General features: G+C 38.5%; 1 protein-coding gene across 1 annotated transcript; it reads left to right on the top strand.

The window, feature by feature from the left end:
• Positions 1-7,292: 7,292 nt before the first annotated feature.
• Positions 7,293-10,103, top strand: LOC121301912 (alpha-2C adrenergic receptor-like). The gene has a single exon (XM_041231666.1). The coding sequence runs from the start codon at positions 7,561-7,563 to the stop codon at positions 8,845-8,847; it is 1,287 nt and encodes a 428-aa protein (XP_041087600.1). The 5' UTR covers positions 7,293-7,560; the 3' UTR covers positions 8,848-10,103.
• The last annotated feature ends 10,086 nt before the right edge of the window (positions 10,104-20,189 follow it).

Below are 20,189 nucleotides of genomic sequence, written 5' to 3'. Positions count from 1 at the left end.
ATTTAGTTTTTCAACTTCAGAATTCAGCATGGCAATGCCTAGTTGGAATATTCCAAAGTTGGAATAATGGCAGAATGTACCACTTCTCCACTAGCTTTTACCATGGCAATGGAAGTAATTATTTGGCCATCAAAATGGGTAGTGGGAGGCGCTTGGCTTCTGGAAAGTGACTACCACCTATTCGAGCATACATGGATGACATGACAACAATGACCACAACAGTAGCCTGCACTTATCAGTTACTGTGCAAATTAACCAATAACATTGAATGCAATTCACTAAATCATGGAACATCTCTGTAATTAAAGGTAAAGTAGAAGATAAAAGGTTCTACATTGATGGTGAGGCAATACCAATAGTGTACGAGAAGCCAGTGAAAAGTCTAGGGAGATGGTAAGATGGGGATCTAAAGGATACAGTTTGTGTGGGAGAAGTTAGACAACAAGCAGAGGAAGGGTTGAAGGGCATAGACAGCAGCGCTTTACCAGGCAAACTGAAACTCTGGTGCTTTCAGTTCGGTCTACTCCCAAGACTGCTGAGGCCACTGACTGTGTACGAGGTTTCCTTGACAACAGTTGAGAAGCTGAAAACTTTAATCAGTTCATACGTCAGGAAATGGTTGGGAGTTCCATGCTGCCTCAGCAGAGTTGGACTTTATGGTAAAGGAATACTGCAGCTACCAAACTCTGCTCTAACCGAGGAGTTTAACTGCGCCAAATTCAGACTGGAAATGACATTAGTAGATTCACATGACAAATGGTAAAGGGAGGCAGCACCTGTGTTGAAAACTGGAAGAAAATGGGCGGCAAAGAAAGCTGTGGAAGATGCTTAGACTGCCCTTCGAATCGGAGATATTGTGGGGCAAGTTCAGCATGGAAAAGGGGGTCTTGGTCTCAGTTCAGCTCCTCCTACATGGCACAAGGCAACCCCAGCTCAATGGAGGAAGCTGGTAGTCAATGAGGTGCAAAAGCAGGAGGAGAGGATCAGGTGTGTAAAGGCCGTTTGCCAGGCCAAGCAGGAAGAATGGATGAGATGGGAAAGTGTGGAACAACACAAGATCAGCTGGCAAGACCTATGGACAATGGAACAGAGCAGAATCAATTTCCTCAGCAGATCAACATATGATGTTCTCCCATCACCACAGAACCTAAACCTCTGTATGGGTGAGGATCCCTCATCTCCTTTGTGTTCATCACCTGCAACATTAAGACACATTTTGACAGGATGTAAGGTGGGTATGGAGGGGGGTGATGCTGGGATGCCAGAATCACTGTTGAGCCCTCTTGAGGTGTTGTGGGCTAGTCGACAAAACACAGAGGATGGAAGGGGCCCACTTGAAGACCCCAGAGATGTACCCTTCTTAGTTTAATCCAGACTGTTGTTATGCTGATGCGCTGGGGTTGATCTCCGGAGCCAGCATCGCAACCGTTGTGTGTGCTGTTGCGCTAGAGAGGCAAAATAAGCTGATCCCTGGAGCCAGCATTACACTTCAGCAATCAACAACAGACAGCAGGATATCTACATCATCAGATGGAAAGCAACACAAATGGATGGAGATGCAGATGTATCACATTAGTTTACTGCAAAGCTACGTCTTAGTTGGTGCTTATCTTGGCAAGAGCCGAGTTGAAATCAGCATGAAGTTTAACATCTTCCCTCATGTAATGGAAATCTCAGTTTAACTTCCGTTTCTGTCTCTCTGTTTTGATACAGTATCTGAACTGAAGAAAAGCTGCGCTGGCACTTTATAACACAGACATCTTATTCAGCATTTGTTTTATAAATTAATAAATATTAGGCCTATTACGTGGTTATCTTTACTAATGTATTTACTTTTTTGCTGCGAGAGGAGTTGCGGCATTCTCCAGGAGATGAGGAACTTCAGCTTCGCTTCAGCCCCGCTCTGGCAGCTGAACCTGGGGTGAGCCCATTCCCTCTTCCCCTCTCCCAAATCACTCTCCTTCACATACTTTGTCTGCTTGTCTGTCACTTCTAACTGAACTCCCCACCGCCATTTAGCCAGGCTATTTATAGTTTAAAAATTGTTAATTAAAATGATCCACGATGGGATTATTTATTTATTTTTTTTAAGTAAAAAATATAGCATTGATTACATGGTGCTTTATACATGGTTAATTCACAGAAAGTTAAATTTTTGCTTCGCTATATGGAGAGGGAGTTATTTTATTTACTATTTTAGTCAGATGTGTGTTGTTATGTGTACCGTGGCACCCACCACTCCCTCCCCCTTTTATAATGCTCATATTATGTGTCCCTTGAGACCCGCAATACAGCGAGGGAGTACTGTACTAGTATATTGAAGGTGTTTTATCTGTATGGTTCAGTACTTAATTCCCCATAGTTTTGCCAGAAAGAAATCTGCTGTAAAAAAATAAAAAAGCAAAGACCTTACTCAAGGAAATAAAGGAAATAAGGCTAATAAATATAAACTCAGATCCAGGTCATGGCTGTATCACCAAAAGATAATACCCACAATGAAGCCCTTGAAGGCTTGACATTAACATCCAATAATCAGACTCTGAATGTGAATGTTTTGAGCAGAACTAAATGTTACAATGAACTGATCATCTGGTCTGTGGGTCTCTGTATAGCACAGCACTTATCTTTCCATGATCATCTGTTTGTATCTATAAAGTCTCAGGCTGATTGCTAAGGGGTTGAGTCAGGCTGAGTGGCTCTATCATTGATTTAAGTGTTTACCCTCATGCCACTGATTAGGTTTGCTTTGGTATTGCAACACAAGTGTGCCTGGGTGAACTTTGCTCTATTGGTCACTCTGCATTTCTTATGCATTGCACCTTATGTTATTTCCATCAAACGTTGAACAAAAATGTTTCATTGTGACCTTTAGGTGACGTTGTATGGCATTGTGTATTGCGGTCGCCTAAACAAGTAATGTACTGGACTTTAAATACCAGAGCTAGAGGACTGGCTAGTACATTTTTTATGACAATGTGACAGAAAAGCATGGCACACAACATAATGGGTTACCAGGGAAGTATTCTGATTACTGTATGAATCTCAGTCTTTTTTTAAAAGTATTTATTTGTGACAATTACTTTTTTTTTTATTACTTTGCAGTAGCAAATTACAGTAGAAAAACATGCAGAAAAAGATAAAACCTTAAAAGTTCACTTTTCCCCCAAAACATCTGTGCGACCTTTTGGGACTTGATTTATTTAAAATATTTTTAAGGGAGTCTTTTGTTTTCTTTTGAACCTCAACATATATATCTTCGTAAATCTCTGAAACACAAACATTGATTAACCCTGAGAGGGTTGGAGGTGTTACTTATACATTTATTATACAGAATAACCTGTCTAATCCAGCCCCTCTACAAATTGGCATTTTGTATAATTGAAATTATTGGTGTAATGGAACCTGTCTATTCTGGAATCCAGCTTGATTTTGAAGTCTCTTCTGTCTACAATCAATGTAAATCTGACTGTGCAGTCTGACAGGGGTCATTTGATTCTTCTTCTCAAGGTTGAAGCTTCTATAAAAAGAAAGCAAAAACAATAGCAAGATGTTGTGTGTATACACACAAATCCTGGCAGCACCACGCTAAACTCAACAGCTGCTGAACAGCAAATAAGAATGTCTAAACGTCCACACAACAAGCTATCTCTTGAAAGAAAATGTGCACTTGTTAAAAAAGCTGAGCATTTACCAAAACCAGCATAACAAAATCTAAATTCAAAATCACAAGGCAACCCGTTTCAGACATTCTGAAAAGAAAAGACACCTACTTAAAAGCAACATGGAGAAAACCTGAATGCCAGCAGAAAGCACCTGAATCCCACATGCAGGCACAGTATGAACAAGCTAACTATGGGAATGGTTTAAACAGGCTCATGCTAATAACAGGTAAAGATTGTGTTATGTTTCAAGTTTAATGAGACATAATTGTGTTTATTATACTGTGCCTGTACAGTTGTACCTTTTTTTTTAGGTTCAGTATTACATTTTTTACAGTAACTCTATACTCCAGCACACTGCATAATTCGGTACAATTTTCCAGTCCCAAGTGAAATCACATTGGACTGCTTTTACTGTTTAAAGAAAATGCAGATTACTGATAAAAGCTGGGTTTTATGAATAAAGCAAATATTTGTTTAAAGTTGCTGTGTAGATACCTAGCCATCAATATCATAATGTTTTTCATGTTATTAGATAGAGACTTGTGTTTAGATGATTTTAAGTGCCTCTACCTGTCATTTATTCACATATTTCAAAATTACATGAGTAGGCCTAATAGCAGAACAAAAGTAATAACCTGCCCTCCTCACTCCCCTCCACTGCTTTCTGACTCCCAAAGATTGGCACGTGAGACCAGAAATATGACATGGCTAGGGTTTCGCGTCTTTTGGGCTTGATTTGAAGAACAAGGTCACTAGTTTTTCTGTCAGAAATCTGACAATTCTGAGTGAATGGGAAGTGGGCTGACACTAGATTCACAGAGAAGGGAATTTGTAATGAGGAAGATCTTATGTGACACTGCTAGTGAGAATGCTTAGAGCTCTAAACAAGAAATGAAAAATGTTTTTCTGTGACCAGGATGCTAAGGAATGCAGTTTTATTTCTATTTCTTTTCTTTTTCTAATCACGCCACTATTCACCAGCACTACCTCGTTTATAATTCTTCTTTTTCTTCTTCTTCTTCTTCTTCTTCTGTGAGAAAGTATTATGTTTCCATTCTGTCATTCATTTCGTATACATGTGTAACACAACAGAACAACTTTTATGGGTTATGTTATACAATTATATATAGCAAATCCAGGATGTTCCACATGTTTTATAACAATAGCTGAACTTGAATAGCCATATTTAATAAAGGCAGCTTTCTCGTCTTCAGGATGCCATGGGTCTCCTACAGAACTCGTATACTTATGAATACAAAATGGCTTTGCTTAAATTCTTTATAACAAGCTTTTTCTGCTTTATTTGTAATGTAAACAGTATACTAGTATCATATGTGGATGTATAGATGCTGACAAGTAAATACATTATTGATACTAGTGCATTTACGAGTGGATACAGTATTTTAATAGGCTTTATTAATCTGGTTTATCCGAATTTGATTAGGGCTGACTAAGCATATGTCTAGAAGTTTGATTGAGCACTATGGAACAGGAATCAACACAGGTCATAAACGGGCTTTGCATTTTTTGTTTGTTTGATGATTTATTAAATCCAAGCCCGAATGCAAAAATGCTTCCAACAGTGATCCCATACCACAATGACTGTAGGTACCCTGAATTTTTTCCGGTAACTCAAATGTTGGTACAGCAGTGCAATTCATACGTTAATGGCAGGAAAACCTGCAAACAGGTAACTAACGATATGTAATTCCTGGTAACCTGTCTAAGCACCAGAACCAGGAAGTAACATCTCCATTCGCATTAAGGACAACCTATTAATTAATAATTATCGACAATTATCATTATTGATGGGATGGGCTTGTTTTTCTTCCACAGGCATTGTAGCAGGATCAACGAATGCTGCAAAATATCAAGGAATTTTGCACTTTCATTTGTGTTCCAGCAGGATAATGACCACACGCATTCTGCAAAGTCTACAAATGAATTTTTGATAAAAAGGAAGATTACAGTTATGGATTGGCCATCTCAGTCTCTAGACATGTATCCCATCAACAAGTTATGAATTGACTTGAAGGCTGCTGTTGCAAAAAGAAAACAAAGCTGTATGTGTTGAAGAATGGGTACAAATATCTCCGGAAAGATGTCAGGAAGTGGTTTCAAAATACAAAAATAGACCTGCAAGCTGTAAAGGAAGCAAAGGATGGGCACACAAAATACTAATGTAAGGGTGCCCAAATAATTTTGTCAAAGTATATAAAGCTGAATCTCTAGTTTAATTTATATCTTTCAATAGAACAATTAGACATTGCAGAAATCACTTTCTTTGTGTTTTTTCTCTTTTTTTAACAACCCAGATATGTTTGTCTGTATCTGTATATACGTATTCAACTCTAGCTAGCTGTAAATCTAGCTAGCTGTAATGGACGCCAGCATATCCAAGTAAATTGTAGTCAAAAACAGTATTCCAACTATATACAATGCAAGATGTAATTCACACTAGAACCACTCTGGGCAGGATTTAATCTTAATGGCAAAAATGACAGTAAATGATCCCTGTGCTGTTCTTACTGAACTGCAGCCCATATAAATGTGTCCATTACTATAGACATTATACCAAAATCAAAGTGTAGCATCAAGGTTAGTTGTGCTTAAAATACATTTCTCACTGGGATTCACCACTTTTGCGAGTTATTTGCGAAACATCAGTATTTCTGCAATATTGGGCATAAAAGCAACTGTTGTTAGCTATCTATCATAGTCTGTGCTATCTGCTGTTCTGCTGTGAAGGAAATGGACCTGTAACTCCTAGATGCAGCTTTAATATAATATATGTCTCCTAGTGTGGTGGCGACCCGGACGAATTCTGCTTTGAAGGAATACCAGTAAAGTCTATTTTCGTTTCTATCGGTACAGAAATCCACCTTTAATCTAAAATTAGACTTTTAATTGATAATACATAAATTATATTAATATATAATAATTTAGTAAAAAAAGAATTTTTAGATCTATAGATGTTTGTGTGTGTGTGTGTGTGTGTGTGTGTGTGTGTGTGTGTATATATATATATATATATATATATATATATATATATATATATATATCCCTCTATATAGGATATGTTATAAATACATAAGTAAGTCAGTACAGCAATATGCTGTTGAAACAATCCAATAAAAAGAAATCCATTGATACATTGTATCAGACTAAGACTTGAGTATATTGTAGTGTTGCAATAGTGACCTCAAGTGTACAACATTAATAGTGACTACTGGGCAGAGCCTTAAAATGCACAACATGTTTTTTTATTGTTGCAAGTAAATAGAATTGTACTTATTAGTGAATTAATTTAGTATCAAACATTTGTTGTTGCTCGAGATGTTTTATTTTCTTCAACAACACAACACACAATAAAAAGTCGTCAACGGTAACAACAATATATGTGCACACTACATGTTAATGTACACGTGAAATGAAGACAATTTGGCTTTGTGTCTTACAGATCTAGCTAGTACTGTTTTGTAGTTCGGGGGCGGGGCGCAACCCGGTTGTTAGTTTTAATGTGAACAGCACGTGGCTATTGCAAGGCAGGCAGGACAGTTTTGTAGCAGGTGGAGCTGTGCAAATACAAGATCTGTCAGCCTGAACGGGAGGATATGCGTGGAAGGAGTCGATAAAAAAGGAACGCAGTTTAACAAAACATACATAAGTTTGCTTTGCAACGAAATTTGGCAAAACATAAACAAGGATGTTTAATGTTTGTGAAATTCGTTATCTTTTTTGTTTATCACTGCAGGTAGGAAACAATTTGTTATATCATAATGTAGTGGGGATTTGATCGTTGACAGTGACGATTAAGACGAACGTTCTTTGAATAAAATCGTTATTTGATATATAATTCTACAAAGAAGAAAAATGCATATTGAATAAAATAAACAACATGGATTTACCATTAAATACCAGTGGAATCAACGCGTCTCTTCTCCTCTTACCGGATTCAGCGTCCCCCGGAGTCAGTCAGTATTCCCTGCCTGCTACAGCGGGTCTGGCAGCATTAGTAAGCTTCCTAATAATTTTTACCATTGTTGGGAACGTCTTTGTTGTAATCGCCGTACTTACAAGCAGGGCTCTCAAAGCGCCACAGAATCTTTTTTTGGTGTCTTTAGCCAGCGCAGACATCCTAGTTGCCACCCTTGTTATGCCATTTTCACTGGCTAATGAACTGATGGGCTACTGGTTTTTTGGAAGTGCGTGGTGCGATGTTTACTTAGCTTTGGATGTTTTGTTTTGTACTTCGTCAATAGTGCACCTGTGTGCAATAAGCTTAGACCGATACTGGTCGGTGACCCAGGCTATTGAGTACAACCTCAAAAGGACCCCTAAAAGAGTGAAATGTATAATAGTAGTAGTGTGGTTGATTTCTGCTGTAATATCCTTCCCACCTTTAATCTCTATGGACAGAGACCCTGAAGATGACGTTTGCCCTCAGTGTAAGCTGAATGACGAGACATGGTACATTCTGTCCTCTTGCATAGGTTCTTTTTTTGCTCCTTGTGTTATTATGATATTGGTGTACATAAGAATATACCAAGTAGCAAAACACAGAACAAGGACTATGTCTGAGAAAAAACAAGGGGCAGACTGCTCTTCTCAAACTGACAATGAACTGCGCAGAGGCGCCTCTCTTAAAGCAAATGGGGAAAAAGAAAATGGGCATTGCCCAGCTCAGCCCAAGGAGACCAAACCCCAGGAGGCAGATGACATAGACTTAGAGGAGAGCAGCTCCTCCGATGGGAAAGGTAAAAGGGGTCAAGACACAAACTCCAAGAAGGACAGAAGAACTAACAGGAAAAACAGTTCTTTGTCTAAACAATCTAGTCGCGTTTCTAGGTCTAGCAACAAGTCCATTGACTTGTTTTCTTCAAAGCGAAAAAGAAGCACAGTTTGCAGGAAGAAAATCTCCCAAGCCAGAGAAAAAAGGTTCACGTTCGTCCTGGCTGTTGTAATGGGCGTGTTTGTTGTCTGCTGGTTTCCATTCTTTTTCAGTTACAGCTTGTATGGCATTTGCAGAGAAGCCTGCGAAGCTCCAGAAATTGTATTTAAGTTTTTCTTTTGGATTGGTTATTGTAATAGCTCTTTAAACCCTGTCATTTATACAATTTTTAACCAGGATTTCAGGAGAGCCTTTAAAAAAATACTCTGCAAGAGATGGAAAAAAACGTTTTAAACTATCTGATGTGCCATAATAAACTGTGCCGTAAGCATTGTATATATTCTAAATGAGAAGACTGTCACATTCTGGATGTATCAAGGTGATTCATGGCCTTGACAATCTATAGACTGATGAAGATATTTAAATTTGTTCTATTTTAAGCACAGCCATGTTTAGAATGGTAAACTCTGCAAATGTTTATGTAAATATTGTCAAGTTTTAATTGCTATATCTGTAAATAACATAACTTGAAGACATAAGGTGCAGCTGTATGTGTGTTTACTGTTTTATGCCATTTACTGTACATTTAGGCAGGCACATGTGGTTATAAATATATGCATGCAGTGTTACAAGTTTTATTTTCCTGCAAAGTCTCCGTTCTGCTTTTTCCTCATTAACAGATTTTTTGTGTTATCAAAGCTGTGCAGCCCAGTAAATGAAATCTTGTCTACTGTCTAGCTAATGCTCTAAATTGTTAAGTGCTACCAATGGGTTCAATGCCTCTGTAACAAAATATATGAACAAGGCTGAAACGTTTTAGTCTCATCTTCTTAATAATATTCCATATTTGCTCTGAATAACCTCTTCATTACATTTACCAGCATATACAATGGTGTGTCTGTGTGTGTATGTGTATATTTGTGTCTATGTGTGTGTGTGTACCGGGTGTGTGTGCAATCCTTTTTAAAATCCTTTCTGTTACAGGTATATTGCTGCCAAAGTTCAATGAGGTATATTTTCTCCTAAAAAGGTTATAAATATTACTATAGCTTGCCTGAATGATACAATTGTTTGTACTGCTTTTGCTTTTCTATATTTATCTTTGATTGTTTTTCTTTCAGTACTCATTGTATATATTGCAAGCAACCTGAAACAACACAAATTATGCTAATTCAAAAAACAATGTGTCTGCACCATTTTGCCTTTAGTTTTCTTAAGAAATGTTTCACAAGGATAAAAAGTATGCAGTTAAGCTGTTATGTAAAAGAGGGTTTATCCCACAGTAGGAAAAATACTTTTTTTCTTTGTTGATAGATTTGACAAAGCACACATGTAATAACACTGTCAGTAAGGTGGTCATTGTGGCACTAGGTGTTTACATTGATATAGATGCATTCATGTCCATTCTTTGATTATGACACTAGGTGTTTACATTGATATAGATGTATTTATGTTCATTCTTTGATTGCCACTTCTAATTCCCTCTGGGAAGTTGGTGTGTAAATTTGTTTTTTCCTAATAAAGTTATCACTGTCTACTGAGATGTTACTAATAAGCCACATCTGATTGCCTGCTTTTATATTTTCAGGATGGAATTTGCATAAAAGGTGTTTTCAGTTTATATAAAAATATTACAAAGAATACTGGTACAGTATGCACAAAAAAACAAAGCAAAACAAAACAAAAACAAACAGAAAGTGACCTAGGGTATATCAAAATCTAGATGTGATGAATTTACCACACTTCTGTTTTCTTTTTCATGAGTATTTTGGATCTAGAGCTTGTTTCAGACAGCCCATAGTCACTAGCTATTCAGACATCCATAATGGAGCATTGTAAAACCTGTTATTTAGTTTTGATTGGAATTGTTTGCATTTCACAGCACCCCCACCATTTATAAAGTATTATAAAGCTTTTCTGTGGGCATACAATTTGAATTATATATATATATATATATATATATATAAATATATATATATATATATATATATATATATATATATATATATATGTATAGAATTAAACAAATGTTGAATATTTAGGTTGCTATTTTATGTGTTATTTTATTCTGAATACAGCAAAAATTATGTTGTGTAATGTGCAGCTAATGTTGTATTGTAGCTTTAACTGGAAGAGTGGCGTGCACTGTGACGTTGCTGCTCACTGCTTGAGTTAGGCTGTATTGTCAGATGATCTTTTTCAGATCGGGTTTGGGTTAAGTGAATTTTCTGCATTGTGATGGGGTCATTCACAAGACAACCCCACCCCAAACACGAAAAGATTTCTGGGTTTTAAAAGCGTAAATAAACCCCAACCCGATGTGGTTGACCCAATCTAGATGGGAGCGTATTTCGGGTTGGGGTCCTAACATAAATATATACAGTATGCAAGACTTGAGGCTCTAAATAGGGCACAAGATTGATCAATTGATTAATGAATGTTTAATTTAGGATTGAAAAATAAAAACTTCAGCAATCAGTAATCGATTAATTGTTGCACCTCTAGAAAACTGGTTAAGCAGCAAAGAATGGTAAAGCATGGTAGTAATTGTTGTAAACCATCATACATTTTTGGTATAAGCATAAAAAAAAATCATATGCTAGGGGAGGCCAACCCTGTACAACATCACTTGTTTTTATTATTAATTGGTTGCCTGGGCATTGTCTTTTCTGCATGTTGTCATTTCATAAATGCTACTTTCTTGCTTGCCATTTTCCCAATAATGCATACAGACAATTAGATAGTCTGCTACTGTGTGCTGTGGGGAGCTGCAATTTACTTTCCAGAACAGCCTGTTGGGGTGGTTGCTTCAATAAAGGGGTATGCATCCAAAGAAAGCAGAGATGATGTTGAGGATGAAACCTTGCATTATAGGGGGTGGTGAGCACTGAGATCTGTGTTAAATGAGCAGAGAAAACAGCTGGTAGTGGGTGTCAGAATACAAATGCATTGCATTTGGGAAAACAAAAAAAAACACCAACTTGCACTGAGTAAGACCTAGTTATTTTGGCAACTGCATGCTTTATATTTAATACAGTCTAGCAAACTCGGAAACACTAATGTGAAATGGTTAACCCATACATTTTAACAATAATTGACTCTTTAGTACACCGTACAATATTATAATATATAGAATTATTTTTGATTACACTGATATAACAGTGATTGTGGTACCATACCAGCTGGTTTTATATAGCACCTTATGCTTTATTGTATACCTAAACATCTTACAGCAATATTAAAGGATAGACCCCTGCCATTTAATTATTACAAATTATACAATAACTATAATTGGTAAAAAGCAGCGTAAAAATCCAACCAGGACCACACATTTCTTGGGCAACTTCCTGCCATTTTTTAAACACAATACACATTTCTCAGGTGTGCTGAGGATGTACTTGGTTTTGCCTTCATATTGTGTAGGGCAGTTTTTCCTAACCTGGGGTCCATGCCACACAATAGAGGAGTCTCAGTAAAAACAAGGTAATTTGCCCTTCTTAATGTGTAGGTCTTATAATTAATGTCACACTTGGTTAGTGGCTTTTAAGTGCATTTATATTACATTTTTAGTCATTTTTAAAAGTATAAACCTGCCTCCCCTTTGTATTTGTAATTTATAGAACATTAGTAACATATTTATCAAGATTAGGCATGGGGTGGGGGGTACATAATGGGTCCTTGAGTCAAAAAGGTTGTGAAACGCTTTATATAAAGTACATCAACCTACCCTGGGTCTACAAAATGGAATGCATCATGGCAAGTCCACAGATTTGTTGTAGGTTTCCAGGTACAGGCCTGTGTTATTCAAACCATTTACGGTAAACAAATTGCCTTATTTGCTGTAGAGCAGAGATGCATTTAAGGTTGGGTGTATAGTAATATACTGCATGTTAACAAACCTGCAAATTGGATGTTAGCCAGTGTGTTATGACTATATAAGAAATTGTAGAACTAACCCATTATACTGTGTGCTTGTCAAGCTTTACACCTTATAATTAACAGACTAGTCCTGAAGTAGACTGCTGAGAGAACTTTCTAGGTCAAGGTAGAGAGATAATGTAAATAAGAAAGCCATACTTACAGGCTGTGTATTTTAAAAGTATACATGTAGTATATAGTGATTCACTCAAAGTCAAGTCACTAGCAGGAATGATAAAACAAAATGATTGGAGTTTATCTAATACAGTATGTGTTTTTGTGAAAATCAAAGCTCATTAACTAATACAGGGCAAAATTAGAATCCTGTTGACTTTTTGCATTCTATCCATGTCAATGAAAAAAGTAGCTTTCTTTTCTCTGCAAAATGAATCTACGGGAGAGGTTGCCATCACTGTGTGGATCAACACATTTTAGAAAAATCACCAGAGGGAAAAGCTAAACTATCTAATAAACAATCAGTGTAGATCAGTTAATACTTGTATAGAAATATTGTTGTCCTGGATGACTGCTCTTTCAAATGTAATGCCTGTGAGAGTTTGTGTGTGTGTGATGAAAGTGATTCCCAGCCTTTTGTTTTTCTCTTCTGTACCTGGTCTTGAGAAATACAAAAAGAAAATCAGTTAAAAGCATATTAAAGCATTGTAAATATGGTAGTGCTTGAGAACATGCTTTGTTTAAGCATGTTAAATTGAAAGAAAATACTGTGTGTTTTTACATTAGAACACTTTGTATATGGGCAAATATTACATTTATGAACCGAGACCGAACAGGTTTAATTTGTCTTTCTGTTAGTGACCAGAATGAATGCCAAATGTCTGTGACTGCTGTAATGTAGTGTCCTTGAAACATGGGATCCTTCAATAAAAATGTCAAGGCAGGGTACTAATGTAAAATGGAAACAAGGTATTAAATTTCTAACATAAAAAAGCTTTGCAATTCTTTCAACTGTGGCAAAGTGGTTAACAGTGTGCAGGTGCAGGTGCTCAATGAACAGACAGACAATTAAAATCCAGGTGCAAAGTTATTTGATGAGTTTTTATAGCCAGTGTCTGACAGCAAAACAAACAGTAAACAATAAATGATGCTAAGTAATACAGCGATGTGTATTACTTAATTTATAATCCCTGGGTTTGTCCCGAAATAATAGTCCCGTTCTTCATACACCCATATGAAACACAAAGCACGTGCACAAGTCTGTTAGTGAGTGAATTAGTGCTTGTGGTGCAAATACTGTTTATTCGTGATACAATTGCAGTGCTGTTCCGGGTTTGTGCTAGCTCTAGGCGACAGCTCTGGATTGTCTTAGCCGAGAGTAAATTAGAGGCAAACAAACAAACACTCACAATATGTTTACATAAATCACAGGTCCTTCCAGGTTGTTCTCTAACCAAAATGAAGGAACAGATTATGTTGCTTCGTCCCCTATTTGTATCGTCACAAATGAACCCTTGGTAAAAGATTTGCAGTCTTTCTCCCCACGATGTACCATGTGGTACATGAAGAGCTACAATGCCAGATACCACGAGTTATCCAGGCATTGCTGTCCTTCATTGTTATTAACTACTTGAGTGGCACTGGCTGTGACAAGATCAAATTAATTTCCTAGCCGGTAGTATCATAGTGAGTAGCCCATTTAACCCTTTGTGGTCCATTTATTCAATGTTTGTCAGTCCTGTCGGGTCCAATTTATTTTCACACGCGCTGTTTATTTTACATGCACAATTTAAAATATTTTTTTTCAGCTTAAAACAAGTTTAAAAGGCACTGAATCGGAAAAGGAAATTCAACAATGCATCTCCAGCCAAGCCAAACCCCTTGTTTGTTGTATTTTTCACATACCTCTTCATAGTCGTGCATACTGATAAATCCTCTCCTGATCACTCATTTTATCACCAAACTCCTCAATAATGAGATCCAAGTCATTATTTTATTACTATAAGATCTCAAAAATCTCTGCAAATGTCAGAAGCAGAAGCAGCTATCTCATTTGTTTATGTCCGTGTTATCTCTGTGGTGCATGGGGCTGCTATCGGACTAGAGACCTGTGCTTGACGTCTTTTTGATGATGTCGGACAGGGTCTGACATTAGACTGGAAAGGGAAAATTTTAATGTCAGACCTGGTCTGACATAGAACAGCAAAAGGTTAATGGCCAAACACTCCTTTTCGACCACAAAGTAGTTGCGCTCCCGAGAGAGCATCTTTTTATTGATATGCAATATCAGGTGTTCTGCTCTGTCAACCTTTTGGGACAAGACCGCACCCAAACCCACATCTGACGCATTGGTGTGGAGGATGAATCTCTTTGTGAAATCAGGTGTGATGAGAGTGGGGGCCTGGCAGAGTCTTTGCTTAATAGCATAAAATGCCCCCTGACACTCTACTGACAATTTAATTAAATTTGGTGCACTCTTTTTGGTGAGGTCGACTAAAGGGTTAGCCACTGTGGCGTACTCAGGGATAAAGCGGTGGTAATAACTGGCTAATCCCAGTAATACCTCACCTGAGTCTTGCCTTGGGGATTGCCGTGTCTACCAAAGTCTGGATTTTGGTGACAATGGGCTTCACCCTTCCATTCCCTATTAAAAATACCAACTATTGAGTCTCTGTTTTGGCAAATGCGCATTTTCCCAAGTTAGCTGTCAGCCAAGTTACCCTTAGAAACGAAAGGACGGCTATAACCCTAGCCAAGTGGAGATATAAATAACCATGTCACCAATATACGCTACTGCATATTCATGATGTGGGCGTAAAACCTGGTAAATGCAGCAGATGCACCGTGTAGCCCAAACGGCATGGTTTTGAAATGAAACAGCCCTTCAGGGGTTGAAAGTGTGGTTTTCTCTCTAGAACTGCGGGTTAAGGAGATCTGCCAGTATCCCTTTGTCAGGTCCAGAGTAGAGGTACCTTCATGCTTGGAAAGTCAGAAAAAACACTGCTGAACTCCTCAATAAGCTTACACAGCTCCCATTGCTGATCTGGAACCAATTGTTTCCCCATCAGAATGATTTTAAAGCTAGGGGTCTCTGGACAGGGGCCTAAATCATCCTCTATATTGCTTGGGGCTCTATATTAGGCCTCCCTTGCCTGCCAGAGCTTTAATAAATTTACATGATAAACTTCATGTTCATGCTGTCTAATCTCATAAATCACCTTTCTTATAGCTCAAAAAACTTCATATAGCCCCTGCCTTTTAGCACATAATTTCGATTCTGAGGAGGGAAGCAGAAGCATTACCTTGTCTCCAAATCCAGGTGATCTCTTAGTTGGAGCACATGCTTCACTACATTTTTAGGGACAAGCCTTTGTGCTCCTCCCACCCTTCAACAGGAAACTGCAAGGCTGTGGGCCTTACAAGAGCTTGAAGGGGTAGAACCCTGTTGAACTCTGCGGCACCTCTCTCAATGCAAAAAGAAGTTAGGGAAGAAGTGATGCCCAATGTTTTTGCTCTTGAGTTACAAAACATCTCAGCATCTGCTTTAAGGTCTGATCAAATCGTTCCTCCAAATCATCTGTCTGTGGATGATAAACAGATGTACTTTGTATATTTTATACACTTGTTGTAACGTGTTAGACAGAAAGTTAGTTCCGTGATCAGTCAGGATTTCCTTGGGGATCCTTACTCTAGCCATAATCTGCAATAATTCTTTAGCTATTGCAGTTGTACTAGTGTATCTCAATGGAACTGCCTCCAGGTATCGCGTTGCATAATCTACCATAACTACTATATGCGTATACCTGGAATCAGAAGGTAGAAAAGAACCCACTATGTCCACTGCAATGTGTTCAAAGTGGTGGAAATAATCAGCAGTGGAATCAAAGGGGTGGGGCACACTCGACCTAGTACTACTTGCTGGCAGTCTGGGCATGTGGCTACATATCTTGACATATCAGTATAAAGTCCTACCCAATAGAATCGAGTCAATATCCGTTCTCTTGTTTTGTCAGCTCCGAGGTGCCCCGCAAAAGGATATCATGCGCTAGCCTCACGACCTCTGGCCAACAAAACGGGGGATCCAATAATTGTGTAACAGGCTTCCTGTGCCCACGGCTAGGTTTACCCTGTGCAATAATTGCCCCTTGATACTGAAGTGCGGAAATACTAGTTCCACAGCGGCATCAACGTCCTTATCTTCAATAGACCAGACCTGTCCCCAAGCGTGCACTACTGACATGTTATTATGTTGGCCCCACAATATGTCCGCGCTTGAGTTCGACATGTCTGGTATATTGAGAGGGGCGGGAGTAGCATTTGCCCTAGATGGCCCAGTAATCTCGCCCTGTCGGTTACACTGTGTTCTGATCCCCTTTGACTGGTGTTTGTTACCACTGGAGCAGTCTCCCACCAAACGTCAGCCTTGTCTCATTAATGCTCTCTCCCATTTTCTTATCTGTCTATCTTTATTCATTCTTTTAGGACAAAAAAGGGGGAAACATTTCAGTTTGAAAGGGAAAAACATCACTAATTATTTCCCTTTCTTTTCTGCCACGATTATGTGTGCAGTCAAGACTGCCATTAATTTCACCAATTGTTTATAGTTTGGCCAGTCTTGGCACAGAATAACTAGATGTGGTAGCCTTTCCGCGACCCCCACTATGGGGTGACATTTTATCAGTCCTACTGATACATATGCTTTTATGGTGGTGTATGTCATCGTGTTTCCATGGATACAGGAGTTAGCCACCTGACCTTGTGGCTTCCATGACACACCGCCTAGGAGAGCTGTCCTAACTAAGATCTGCTCACACCCTGTGTCCACTAATGTGTGGGTATTCACATTCCCTAAAACCACATTAACAATACAAGGCCCCTTCCGATCATTTTCCCCTCACTTACCTATTTCAGGTGCCCAATTACACTTTGCCATGTCACATTATTGCAGCGGGGCATGACCTGGTCAGGTGTCCCAGTTGGTTGCACCTAAAACAAGCTGGGGGGAGAGGGGGTGTTACATGGTCATCAATATGACCGACGTAGTCTGAAGAGTGGGTGATTTTGCTCTACCTTACTTTGCGTTATTTAGAAGAATGTGATGAGACGAAAGATTGAAGAAGACTATTTATTTTCCCTGTATACAACAAATAATACAGGCTCAGTCTCACCCTCCAGACCTTGCAAAATCCCTGCACTTATTGTGAGACTGAACTAACGTGACAATAAATATAACTAATTCATTAAACACATAAATACATAACAATTACATGAACTAGTCAGTGTGAAGGTGGATAAATAAATAAAACAATAAATACATATAGAGAGAAATCAAATACAGTATAATGAATCACAATAAATAAATAATAATATCTGTACATTTATCTCAATTAGAAAGTCTATACACATATTGCACAAATAGATTGTGTATAGTACAAAAAACAGCAGTAAAAATAGATTGGATGAAGGTATAATTGACATTTTCATATTCAACAGAAGTAATAAAAAAAATACTATATACATATGAACTATGTATGTAATATAAAAAAGAATAACGGTACCTGTATACAACAAAAATACAATCTCAGTCTCACCCTCCAGGCCCTGCAAAATCCTTGCACTGTAATAAAGATTTATTTTAATACACATATATACAAAAATATATACAAAAATAGAGCAAAAAACTCACAACATAAAATACATTGATAAAAAATAATTACTCATTCGCTATCAACATTCAGTTAATTACTGATCGTATCATATTTACAAATAGGAGCATATATACTTTGATACGTCTCAATAACTCGATTTGGTATTGAGAAAAAAAATGCAAAAAATGAATATAATTAAACATGCACATCTATATTCTCCAATTTAGACAGTCACTTTGTAGTTTTATGAACTACAAACTTAAATAAATAATAAATAAAGATTTCCCACTGGGACATTTTTACAATACAGATTAAAATATTATATTTCAGTCAAAATGATAGTGATCGCCTCAGAAAAGTTGGAGTTTTTAATAATACATTCATATTACCGTTTTTTTTTTTTTTTTTATAAAATATTAAACAAAATAATATTTACATGTTTTATCTACATTGGGACAAGGGACTGACAGGGACTAAACTTATTGTGAAGGTTGGGAGACTGATACCGTTAAACAAGTTTTCATAATTTTTATTTCGTTTTGACTGTACCATTACCACGGACAGAGGGGGGGAAAGGGGAAGACAAAACAGAGGGAAAATCATTTACCTAATTAACAGTTATAATGAATTTTCCCACTGTTAAATGCACAAACACATTGAAAAATATCACAGATGGTTATTTTCAAAACCTCAAAAAAAAAAATCTAAAGTTTATTTCTTGTACTCAATTATATCACAAGGTTCCTGATCCAGTGCAATGGAACGGTCCCAGTCTCTTTGCTCTGACATGCACAGCTGCCACATCCTCTTTGTGTATCAATGCAGAAATCCAGCGAAATTATTAACCCTGTTACAAGGGCACACTGGTCCTATTGTTGATAAGGCAATGAAGCATGGCCAGCACCTCTACCCTGGCTGGGGCCAACCTTGGTCTCCATGAAGAGGAGACAAGGTGGCCCATTGGGGTCTGCAGGCTCGGAAGTCTGGATCTAGGTGACGCAGCTTGTGGTGGTGGGAGAGATAGAGGAAGAGGTGCTCTGCTGTCCCTATCCGGGCGGAGACGAGAGAGTCTTCAAAGTCCTCTACGAGTTTCATGGCTTTCTCCAGGGTGTCAGGGTTGTGGCGCCGTATCCAGGCTTGGGTGTCGGTGCCAACCACATGGCAAACTGCTGCACTACAACTGCCTCCCCATTTTGCAGATTGGTCTTCTTGGCAGGGGTCAGCCAGTGTACCATGTGGTCACACAACCTTTCCACGACCACCCTGGGGCATATATCCGGGGATCGTTGGTACTCCCTGAACCATACCCAGTGAGTCTCTGCGGTGATTTTGAGACGACGGAGGATGGCCAGCTTCACCAGGTTGTAATATGTGGCGTTCGTATCTCTCAGTGTCTGGTACGCTGTCTGACCTTCCCTGATCAGGCAGGGTCCCAGCTGGCTTACCCAGAACTCCCATGCCCATGACGCAGCGGTGGCTAACTGCTCAAATGCGACCAGGTATGCCTCCAGGTCATTGTCCACCGTCATCTTCAACGCTCAAGCTTTCGGAGCCATTATTCAGGTGCTGCTGTAAGGTGTGGCCAGCCCTACCCTCTCAATGAGCGTGATGAATTGTTCCTCTCTCCTTCTCTCCTCTCTCTCATCTGCTATCCAGCACCTCCAGCAGTTTTGCCAGTGCGTTGAGGTTCATGATATCGTGTTCTGACACCACGTGTGGCAAAGTGGTTAACAGTGTGCAGGTACAGGTGATCAGTGAACAGACAGACAATTGTAATCCAGGTGCAAAGTTGTTTAATGAGTTTGTATATTCAGTGCCTGATGGCAAAACAAACAGTAAACAATAAATGATGCTAAGTAATACAACGGCATATATGACTTAAATTGTAATCCCCGGGTTTGTCCCAATTTTATACACCCACACCCACACGAAACACAAAACACATACACCTGTCCGTTAATGAGTGAATTAGTGCTTGTGGTACAAATACAGTTTATTTGTGATACAAGTGTAGTGCTGTTCAAGGTGTATGCTGGCCCTTGGCGACAGCTCCGAAACGTCTTAGCCGTCTACTAATAACAAGACACAATGAGAGACAAACAAACAATAAAGATA

The sequence above is a fragment of the Polyodon spathula genome, chromosome 1, assembly GCF_017654505.1.
Source record: "Polyodon spathula isolate WHYD16114869_AA chromosome 1, ASM1765450v1, whole genome shotgun sequence".
NCBI classification, from domain to species: Eukaryota; Metazoa; Chordata; class Actinopteri; order Acipenseriformes; family Polyodontidae; genus Polyodon; species Polyodon spathula.
Note: the sequence above shows the minus strand (reverse complement) of the source record. Positions and strands in the feature narration are given on the sequence as shown.